Consider the following 11,138-nt stretch of genomic DNA (forward strand, 5'->3'; position numbering starts at 1 on the left):
TGCATCCCTCCATTGCTAGAGCTGGAAAAAGAAAAACGTATTACATGCAGTTTGCAGCGCATCGTCCATTTTGCACGGCGCCTCTAGACGGCCGGTGAGGAAGCCCCCGAAGCCCGGTTCCGAGGGGGACGGCGCGAGTCTATTTCGCGCGGGAAAGGAACGGACGAGGTTCCCCTGCCCCAAGAGCGGCCGCGGTATAAAATGAGGGGCCTCCCGTCCACCTTGATCACCACCATTCAGTCCATTCCACCTCCACTTATTCTCTCCTGGTGGCCGCGGCTTCCTCCCCCGGCTTCGATCTCCTTCGTGCCCGGCGGCCAGTCGGGCGGTCGTCCGAATCCTTCCTACTCGCGCGAGCTAGCTCGATGGCCATGGCGAACCCCATGGTGCGTGCACCTTCTACCGTATCTCTGGTCCGGGCGCTACAGTTGATGAGGTCAATGGTTGATTGTGGTTATTTGCCGCGCGCAGAACAAGGGCCGGTCCCTGCCCAAGTTCGGCGAGTGGGACGTGAAGAACCCGGCGACGGCCGACGGCTTCACCGTCATATTCCAGAAAGCGCGCGACGACAAGAAGACGACCGCCGGCCCCGGGAAGTCGGGCGTCCCGCCGGCCTTCAGGAACACCGACGGCGGCTACGGCTCCGTCAAGAGCGGCAACAGCTACAAGTACACCAGGGTGGCCACACCCAAACGGGCCAAGGTACATACTGTACGACGTTCTGCCGCGCGCGTAACGGACGCTCGTCTGTGTTTTAAAAAAAAACGTGCTCTGGTTTTATTATCGCGTGTGTTCAAAAACAAATGGTTTTATTATCACGTCGCGTGCACTGACGGCGCCAACTTTTTTTTATCTCCGCAGAAGAAGAGCTGGTTCTCCTGCACCAGCTGCCGATTCTGATGCCATAGCTGCTTGCCGCCGTTGGTGGGAGGGATTCGATACTTCGCCTCGCCGCGACCAGAAGCGCGCACTCTACGGGAGGCGACGGTGGAACTTTTGGCGATCGTGGGGTTTTTGTCCCTGCTGGGTCGCCGCATTTGACGTGCAGAACATCATCCATGAGTGATGTCTCCGGTTGATATGTATGAATAATAATTTGTATCGAATAAAAGGGGGGAGGTGACTAGTGAAGTAAAACGACCCGTGACTTGTAACCCTATTCTTTTGCAAATGTTCATGCTAATCATGCCATAAACACGAACTGTTCGCTGCACGACCACAATCGCAAGTTCCATTCATGTGGCCTGGCAGACATTTGATTTCAAAACAAATATTAAAAAAAATCAACAGCTTGACCGGACACAGAGTAAAAGAGCACTTGGAAAAACAAGAACGGTATTCATAGTATTACATATTGTGCATACGAGAATAATAATCTGCTGTCTTAATTCCAGTCAAAATTTCAGTACTACTAATAATAGCACCACCTAGGGGAATAATGAACAAGTACCAGAACCGGATATCACCAATAATCAGTTATTTACCGGACACGACACAGTAGAACTCGGCTCCATGATTGCAGGAAGAAGAGACGTCTACTTTATCAACATGCTGCGTCATATGCTGCCAACAGACCGAGTACAGTGACACCAAAACAACAGACCTCCAAAAAATTCTGAGGTAAGACGAGCTTGAGCAGCTCGACTAGACCCATGAAGCGACCACTTTTGCATCTTGGGCGCAAGGCAGGGCCATCTAATGCAAATTGTACAGCAATCAATACATCAGCCCCTGAGCTATTTAGACAAGAATGGTCTCGCCGGTTCCCCAACCACCTGCACTGCACGTCCATGAGATCACAAACCATCCGGGCATCGTGCACTATGGTGAACAAAACTGTGATATACGGCTACACCCCCGGATCCACTTTATTTCTCCCGACTTTCCTCCTTTTCCTGCTTCTCTTCACCTAGGGGAGATTCCAGATTGGCAGCTGGTTCAGAATGGCCAGTTGAATTGACATCCGGCGAATGTGGTAATGTCTTTTCTATTGTGGTATCAGGAGCCAAGGATTCAACAAAATTCTCACTTCCTTGTTCTGCTCCTACTTGTCCTGTACCAGGCATAACGCCATCAGTGGCATCCATCACCTTCTCACTTCCAACCTCACTACTTAGAACGGCGGTATTCCCTGATACCTCACGAGGTTCAGCATCCGTCACCTTCTCACTTCTAATATCACTACTTAGAACAGTGGTATTCTCTGATACCTCACCAGGTTCAGCGTCTTCCTCCGTCCATTCAACACACTCAGTTGGACTCTCTGTTACATCTGGAGTTGATGGTCTGATGTCATTTTCCAATTTATCAACGGGACCATTCGACAGTACTGTTTGACCAGACCCTTCGCTTAAGTCCGCGTCAGAGGTTGCTAAAAGTGAATCTGAGCCTTTTGTGTCCTCTATAGGGTCACCAAGGATGACTTCATCCATATCATCATCATCCACATTTGGTGAAGGCAACTCCAAATTTGCTGAAGGGGAAGCTTCTGGGCCATCGTTCAGTGCTTTGTCCTCATCAAACGCAAACCAATTGGAGTTTGTAAACAGGGAGCCACTGCAAAGCATATTTTTCATCAGCCAGTTAATTTGCAGACACCAAATGGAATGTACTTGCGGAAAGACATAGCCAATTTGAATGGACAAGGAAATACCTATCAGGATCGTCACCAAGACGAAGAGAGTTAATGACTACTTCAGCAGCTTCATCATCAAAATACACATCCTACAGCAGATAGTAACAATCACATTACACGGGCCAGGAAATATAAATATTGTCATGTTATCAGATAGTCCCTCCAAAATTAGTTGACGCTCAAACGGATGTATCCAGCACTGAAATACGTTTAATAAATCCGTTTGAGTGTCAATTAATTCCGGGACGAGGAAGTATGTATAATGGTGCATGAACTTAAGCAAGCAAAGGCATACCTCATCATCCCGCTCTTGTGATGCTTGAGCCTGCATACATAACCACAAAAGAGTTTATTACTCAAATGAATCTGAACATTGCAGGTACTGTGTAAGCTCAGAATCAAAAGAAAATCACTATACGCTGAAGATCTAATACATAAATTTAGCTTTATACTTGGTAGGAAATGTGGGATTTGGAACAAACACTGGTCCAAGCACTACTGAACAGCAAAATGTCTGCATATATACTATTCTATTATCTAAAAAGGTACTTGCAAAAACGGACCTATTATAAAATTAGGCGAGTACCGAGTGTATGAAAGATCTAACAGATACATGACAAATCAAGGGATCAAATACGACTGTTCTATACTAAGTGATTAGCTATACCTTGACAGAACTAGTGGTCTTTAAGAAGAAAATACTGACCTCGTCAACATCTTCACTAGGGTAAATACCATATTTGAATGCCTGACTCAGATTGCTAGCAAGTGCAGCCACATCATAGTCCCTATCTCGGAAGTCTTCGTCGTCGCTGTCCCTACCTCGATCCTGCATTGATGTTGGTCGGCTATAACCAAAGAAATATTTCAGCAGATGACTTTCCCCAAATAATGCAGGACATTTAACAAAGCAAGCAAGTTAAGCACATACATGAAGTCTGGACACTGGAATAACACCCAACAAACATAGATGAAACATGCATGCATATAGTCTGGCCCTTTTTGAAGTTTTTAAGGACATATGGGCACGCAAGGCATGGGTTAGCGGAATAGTGGCTCCTCAATTTGTTGAAAACTCAGTCACCTTCAACTGATTATTATTAAAAGCAAAACATCACACTATTTTTCTTTTGTGCAACTGTGTCATAGAGAAAGCTTTGTAGAAGCAGTGTCATTTTCATAAGATTTGATGTGTAATTTGATCATAAGGAATATGTATGCCCATCTAAATAAAAAAGCAGAACAGCTGTACAGTACTCCCTCCGTCACAAAACATAAGATGTTATTACAACCAATATATGAGTTCAGGCAGCCTAATTGTGAAGAAACACAACACTACTGATGAAAGTTCCTCTGAGAAAAGTGAGTGACTAACAAGTCAATGAATATGCAAATACACTTTTGGAGATCAAAGCAGCACTGATGCAGTTAAAAACACATGCACAATCACATTCTTAAAGCAAATCACACTGACGTGTATCATTTCATTTAACAAAGCATAGCATTATGATTCATAAGGAAGCAACATGAAAAAAGGAGAACTCAACACAGAATTCAATAAAAAATCATACGCAAATACAAAACTACAGAAGATGGCTACATAAAACAGAAGTCAGGTGATACTTACCCACAAGCCCATTGGTAAACATTTTCAACCGTGTTACGCTTTGTTAGGGTACTAGCATGCCACTCAGCCCAACCAGAATTTTGCTGCAATCCAATTAAGTGTAACAAAGTTAAATGTAATGGGCTCAACCAAAGCTCAGTGCAGGCCATATAATAGCGATAAGGTCAATATACAAACAAATTCTGGCAAGATTTGGCAAGGCGTTATTGCATGTCCACTATACTGCCCATCACACTAGGGAACTATTAAATAACTAGCAAGGGAGATAGTAGCAAAATTTGCATCCAGAATCAAGTTTAAACCTGCAAATGTGAGTGGATTGCGCTGTTGATGTTGGCTAGCTGAATGAGCTTGTTAGCTATGCGTGTAATATGACCAACAAAACCAACCCTTGGTGGAGTTCTTCCCTCTGACGATAGCGTACGCTGCAAGGAGAGTAATAAGTGAACATCTCAGCGAGAAAAGTAATAGAACCATCAACTGGTTGAGAGTAAGAAATCAATAGCGATATACTATTTTGTACCTTAGTTAATTCTATTGACAGAGCAGAGTTCTTCTCAGCTTCCAAAATTCTTGTAACAAGTTTACATTCTTCAAGAACATGCCCAATCAGATGGTCCTCTTTACTCTCTAAACAGGAAACAATGATGTTCTCCACATGATGGTGCAAAAAATTATTGAAAGGGTACCTGATGGTGAATTCTTTGTCAGCTCTTTAACAAGTTTATGTGAAGCAGATTGCAGTGTGTAACTGTGTAACTTACTCAAAAAATAGATCTATAACATGCTTGATTGCTCCTAGGTTGATCAAACGCATTTCAGCAACTTCACTACCAATCGACAGTAGGACAGAGATGAACTCAACGATCTGAAAAGGGAAAATAACCACCATCAATAATAGCACGGAAACCATAGCAATTACCTTGCAGAGTAAAGAAACAAAGAATATCACTGCCTTGTGCACATATCTCAATACTTAAGATTTTGTAAGTCAAAAAAGAAGTATCATATGATCAATAATAGCTCAAATGTCTACAAAGACCATTAGACAAAGGAACACTATTGTTTTCCTGCACTGCACTTGTTCTCGTTTCATGACTAGTTCAAAGCAGTACATCTGAACAAATTAAGCACCACATACCTTCAAGCGATGTTTTCCAAGAGGAGGATGTAAGCTGCCATACGTTGTCGGCAGAATATTTTCAGCTGATGAAACATCAAGCAGCTTCAACAAATCACCTGAAAATGATGGACGGGAATTTAGGAACTTTAAGGATGTTATTTTTTGAGCATTAGTTTTTTAACAACTAATAAATATAGGCAGTGTCCGCACTTCATATTTACTCTCTCCGTTCCAAAATACTTGTCGTGGTTTTAGTTCAAATTTGAACTAAATTGAAATAAAACCATGACAAGTATTTTGGAATGGGGGGAGTAGTACTTAACAGAACCAAGTGTAGACAGAATGCACACAAATAATTGTGTAGGTGTTCTAAAACTAAAAGATAACTAACAAGTATCCATGCTATTTCAGATATGTATATAAAACATGTTCACTAAAGAGAGAGATAATATATATCTGTGCTACTACAAAAGGTACAGCTTCGGTAGAATCCAAATGATCTCAACCATACAATACAATCACATCTAATAGCTCATGAATTAAATTTGACCTTAGCAAATTATCTCATAATGCATATTTAAGCGAGGGCTAAGTGTTAATCTTCACTTGATAAGAAATTAATACTTTAATCATTTCTTCTCTCGACAAATTGCCCAGGTCAATATGACTAAAAAATACATTGCGCTTTGGTGGATACTTAGATAGTCCTGATTCTTGATATCTGTAAACATGCATTGCACATGCTGAACTACTTGTCCTTCGATTTTATTTTTTTGACATTATACTAGTCCTTATCATTTGCTATTCGCGTTTCAGTATGGATTATGAAAGATACATAATATAAAACTAGCAGCAAATCACGAACATTTAAGCAGTGGCTAGTGTCTCCCCATGTGAAAAGATATACAAACTTAATAGCAAAAGCAACCACTAACCAAGGCTATCCAGCATGCCATTAACTGTTTCTGGACTTGCAGTGACCAACGTTCCGTGACTTAACTGACTACGGAAAGCTTGGTAGGACGCAGATACAAGTCTCTTAGGATCTAACAAAGATATGCACACTGACAGTGAGTGGACCAGCACTGATTTAGGTCTTGAATCTTCAAAAGCATGATGAAACAATCTCCCCACAAAACTGCAAATATGAAGTAGAAAAGAAAAGAAAGTGCAGAGTTGTGTTCAATACCAAACTGAAACTATAAAAATCTCAATACAAGATAGCATATTTAGTATTACAAGGTAAGAGAGCACAAATATTAAGCACCTAGGACTGGAAATTTTTGTAGCAAGTGCTGGAGGGGCATATCTAGTCACTGCACATAGGATTTCAGCAGCATTTGCATGAACCTCAGCAGAATCCTGCAATGGAAATTAAGGAGTCATGTTGACAATAAAAGCAAGAACGGCAAATCCCCCAGAACAATGAGAGAAACTTCAACAGTAGAGAATGACCACTGCTAATACATAACTTGTGAAAACATATAGCCACCTTCAAATTTAAGATGGTGTAGCTATAGAATGGTGCAACATACATGGACATAGCCCACTAGTTCAACATCTTACATTGGTATGGGTGCAGAACAAGAACTATACACCAACTACCATGCGGATGTAAACCAGAAACTGGACAGAACATTCTAACATCTGAAGGTGATTATTTATTTCAAAAGAAGAGTTAACAGTCATTAGAGTTCAGACTGGAGAGCTGTAGCCAAGACAAAGTAATGGATAAGCATAGATAAACCCAAGAGAAATCAATCCTTAGGCAACAGATATACATAACATATGTTAGTGATACGTAGAATTTTGAGCGAGTTTCTGCTAGAAAGATTATTCAATTTTCAGACAACTCACAGATGGCACTTTTGGAGAACAATGGCACTTTGGCTAATCAATTAAAGTCCAAAAGGCTAGCTTTTCAGGGCACATGATTGCTTAAGGAGTAGCATGGTGCGGACAAACATAAGCATGGACAATTTTCAAATAGTTTGGAAATCCAATAAACAGTACAGGTGAACAATTGACATGGTTGGATGCTAAAAGTAATCTTTAGTTCTTACGGATGAGCTGAACTTGTCAACAATCATCTCAAGGACTTGTATGTCATCTAACCATTGCATTGAATCCGAATAACTTGAATACATGGTTTCATCAGCGCCGATTAAGCGAATCAACACCTGCATTACGGATCAATCAACTATCAAATTGTCTGGGAGGGTTTAATTGATCTTACTCAAAACACAAAGTATACTGAGTGTATCGCTGGCATGTAGGCCCAGGGGCTGCCTTTTCAGTGTGGGAACCACTGATGGATGGGGGGAATATGATTGTAGTAAACTAACCTCCATGATGGAAGTAATCCCAATAAGATCAACAAGTTGGCTAACTATTTCTGGATGGCTCTGCAGGAGAAAAACAACAACACACAAAAATTTAAATGCTAGAATGATATGCACCTAAAGAGAAAACAAATGATATGGATACTCCTCCACAAATATAAATAAAATACACACGTAACAAAGAGATGCCAGAAATTGGTTTACAGATGTTTAAGCCTTGAACAGTAGTAAAACTAAGATGGGTGCACAAATATACTTTCTGTTTCCAGAAATGGACTAGTGTTTGATTCTATTACTACACGCTAATTAACTGATTCTGGTATAAGCTGGCTACCCTAGAGCAACTGCTGCAGCATCAGCATAAACTCTCACATAATTCAATCGTATGCTTCACATACAACAACCACTATTCAACAGGATACGTACTAATGCATAATTAAGGTACACGAATAGTTGACATGGGTGATAAATTATGGGTGAGCAAAATAATAGAAGAAGACAGATTACGGCAGAACTATACAAACCTTCACATAATTCATAAGTGGGAGCGTCTTCCGCATCATCAAGCAAATAACCACCTGCAAAACACAGTACAGTGATGTCCGCTTAAAATGTCAGGATAAAAATGAGGGCATTGCCATTTAATCAGCGAGGGAGAGACCAAAATTGCCCGTAGTCTGGTAAATGATTGCATATAAATACCTTGCCAAAGTAGCCAGCCAACAAAGTCCCATGAGGATGGTCAGGTTTCAGGAAGGAGAAAAGTAAATTCATAAGCTGCACGGATAGCACAACTAATCAGTTGCAAAACAAAGGAATTACCCCATGCTAAGAGAACATTATTGCATATGACAAATAAAAGCTAAAAGTAAGACATACATCTTCATCCTCCACTAATGTCTTCAAGATGACATCCACTTCACATATGAATATTTCACAAGCTATGAAAGGAAATCTGCAAACCAGGCACTAATCATAGTGAGTGAAGTTCATGTTAGGACAAAGCATGAAATGGTGTTACAAATTAGCCTTGTTATACCTAAATATCCTCTTCTTTTCAGCATCTTCAGGTGTCTCCTCCACAATGTAGCGGAGCAGTAACTCTACTTGAACTTTGTCTCGCAAACTACAACATCCAGAATGAAAAGATAATTATTGTAAATAATAGTATAGTGCTCTCATAATTATAGTATCTTAAATATATATTATATTATTTCCTGCTAAAGAAACATGGCTTTTCATCTTCAGGGGCATAAACATTGACCAGTCCAGGTAACAAAACAATGAACAGTGAGTTAAAAGGGTGAAACTCCATTTGGTTGATTACATAAAATTTAGAGATGATCATATAAGCAGTTGACCTTAAGTCCAAGCTCAAGTAAGAACTTTAGGCCAAGTTTAACACATATATTAGGATTTGAGCACAGAAACATGCATAGCAATCATACTAAGTACCTATATATAGATAACCATACATAAGCAAAGTTAAAACAATACCAGCAAATGAAGAGATACAAATAAAATATATATTCAAATACAGCTCGGAGAAACAAAAAAAAACACAAAGAAACAGTGTTAGAGAAAACGTACAAATTAATTAGGCGGGTGTTCAGTGCTTTGCACTCCTGGATTATTTCATCCTCATCAAGAAGGTCTTCCAACTTGAAATTTTCCTTGTCTAAAATAGTATCCACCTGAAAGAATTAGAAAAATGTCCATTAAATCAAAACTCCAAATTGTTCCTTACACAAGATATAACCAAAAGTGCAAGCACTCACTGGTGATGCGGCAGAAAGTCCAGGTACATGCCAAAACATCTTGTACAATAACAAATTATGTCGGAATCCAGCTCCCTCACAGTCTCAGAAACCAAGCAGATTTAATGCTCAGATTTCAACTTCGTGGGCTGATTCATGCCCAGCGTTCAGAATAAACCCTGAAATAGCTGATTGTGATATGAGACAGAGTAAAAGTTCAATTGATGAAGAAGGGTCAGCTTTGGCACTAATCATGCATATCCTTCACACACTACAATCAAACCCATTGTTTGTATTTTAATACTCTTAGGCCTGAAGATACTTCGATAGATAACAAAACGGCAAAAGCGTAAAATCAAAACATCGACCAAAGAGGCCAGACAGACCCCCTGTAAGCACAACCACAAATGCCAGACAAACTAAAACACCTGATGAGCAGAAGGTTCCCCCAGAATGGTAAACACGCTGTATTAACCAGCACCTACTACTCATAGAAAAAATGTATTCCACAAATGCCCAGCCACCAAATCCTCAAACAACTGAACCTCTAGAGCCACGACCAACCCACCATAGTCTTACAGAATCACAGGGCTAATCCTCAAAGCAGAAAAGCGAAGGCAACGGACCAGGGAAGAACCCGGAACTGATCGCATCAACTTGGTATAAGCGAAGCACAAAAGCGCATCATCAACTCAGCTAAAATGGATACCATGCCCCCAAACTCCGCATCTCCGAACTCCAAAGCCGAGACGCTTAGGAAAAAGGCAAAGGAATCCTACGAGCTTCCAGCACCGCAAGCACCAATCCGTGAAAGCGAAACCGCTAAAGCGATGACTGACACGCACAACAACGCCACAGCCGTCCCCCACCCACTCAACTCGTACACGCAATAAAGTAGGCGCACAAACGCAAACCGCTGTCATCCCCCAACTAGCTTCCAGTTACGCAAACCAAACCCGCTGTCATCCCCCATCTCCGACGCATCGAATCGACGCCCGCGGCCAAACACATCACGAGCACCGCCCGGCGCGTCGCGAACTGGGCGGGTACATACTACAGAACCGGGGGCTCAGTCGGAGGGAGGAGGAGCGCGGTTTCTCACCGGACGCCAGCGGAGGCGCAGCGGAGAGGTCCAGCTGGTGCTCGTCGTGGCGGCGGCGGCGGCGGCTGGGGAAGAGGGGGAAACCAGCAGCGGCGAGCGGGCAGCCCTCCCTCACGCGATCCGAAGCCCTTCCGGGGAGCCGGCGCCGCGGGGCTGGATCCGGGGGCGGGGAAACCCTCGATCGAACTCGCCAATCGCGAGATGAGGAGCGTGGGGAGGAGGGGGGCGGTTGTGTGTGGGTGTGGGGAGGCGAGACGAGACGAGACGGGGGGGCGAGGGCGAGGGCGAGGGTTCGATCGCGAGAGAGACTTTGGGGAGAATAATCTACTCGGCCGCTCGGGGCTTCGCCTGTCTCGATGCGGCGTGGGGAGCTGGGCTGGGGAGTCTCCGCCCGGGCTCGCGGGTATATGCGGCCGTCTCCCTGCCGCGCGGGCCCCGCGCTCCGCGGGCCCCAAGCGCCAGTGGGTGGTTTCTGGATACCTCGGTGCCGCCGGAGGTTTTGCGCGAGCGGAGCGGGGCGGGGTGGGTTACAGTCACTCATTGCCGCACGTA

At 42.9% G+C, this 11,138-nt stretch overlaps 2 protein-coding genes across 3 annotated transcripts; one reads left to right on the top strand and one right to left on the bottom strand.

The window, feature by feature from the left end:
• Window positions 1–234: 234 nt before the first annotated feature.
• LOC123427800 (protein NOI4-like) lies at window positions 235–1,725 on the top strand. Its single transcript, XM_045111926.1, has 3 exons — window positions 235–386; window positions 472–702; window positions 862–1,725. The coding sequence occupies exons 1-3, from the start codon at window positions 366–368 to the stop codon at window positions 898–900; spliced, it is 291 nt and encodes a 96-aa protein (XP_044967861.1). The 5' UTR covers window positions 235–365; the 3' UTR covers window positions 901–1,725.
• Window positions 1,308–10,907, bottom strand: LOC123427798 (serine/threonine-protein phosphatase 6 regulatory subunit 3-like). Of its 2 annotated transcripts, none has more exons than XM_045111924.1 (20): window positions 10,587–10,907; window positions 9,506–9,663; window positions 9,318–9,421; window positions 8,767–8,853; window positions 8,607–8,682; window positions 8,430–8,504; window positions 8,252–8,305; window positions 7,731–7,790; window positions 7,449–7,565; window positions 6,653–6,747; window positions 6,321–6,523; window positions 5,404–5,501; window positions 5,027–5,130; window positions 4,786–4,951; window positions 4,565–4,687; window positions 4,263–4,345; window positions 3,342–3,483; window positions 2,931–2,960; window positions 2,654–2,724; window positions 1,308–2,556 (listed from the first exon to the last, which is right to left on the bottom strand). In XM_045111924.1, exons 2-20 carry the CDS (start codon window positions 9,542–9,544, stop codon window positions 1,869–1,871), a joined length of 2,415 nt encoding a protein of 804 aa, XP_044967859.1. In that variant the 5' UTR covers window positions 9,545–9,663; window positions 10,587–10,907; the 3' UTR covers window positions 1,308–1,868. The 2 variants fall into 2 exon arrangements, with proteins under 2 accessions (XP_044967859.1, XP_044967860.1); XM_045111925.1 differs by having other exon boundaries at window positions 9,506–9,672; window positions 10,587–10,869.
• Window positions 10,908–11,138: the final 231 nt, after the last annotated feature.

Source organism: Hordeum vulgare, chromosome 2H (assembly GCF_904849725.1).
Source record: "Hordeum vulgare subsp. vulgare chromosome 2H, MorexV3_pseudomolecules_assembly, whole genome shotgun sequence".
In the NCBI taxonomy this organism is placed as follows: domain Eukaryota; kingdom Viridiplantae; phylum Streptophyta; class Magnoliopsida; order Poales; family Poaceae; genus Hordeum; species Hordeum vulgare.

Coding starts and splice junctions, on each gene's coding strand:
- LOC123427798 (XM_045111924.1), bottom strand. CDS start 9,544: ATGTTTTGGCATGTACCTGGACTTTCTGCCGCATCACCA. Junction 7,566..7,730: donor GGATTACTTCCATCATGGAG/GTTAGTTTACTA, acceptor TCCGTAATGCAG/GTGTTGATTCGCTTAATCGG. Junction 5,131..5,403: donor TTGGAAAACATCGCTTGAAG/GTATGTGGTGCT, acceptor TTCCCTTTTCAG/ATCGTTGAGTTCATCTCTGT.
- LOC123427800 (XM_045111926.1), top strand. CDS start 366: ATGGCCATGGCGAACCCCATG. Junction 387..471: donor TGGCCATGGCGAACCCCATG/GTGCGTGCACCT, acceptor TGCCGCGCGCAG/AACAAGGGCCGGTCCCTGCC. Junction 703..861: donor CCACACCCAAACGGGCCAAG/GTACATACTGTA, acceptor TTATCTCCGCAG/AAGAAGAGCTGGTTCTCCTG.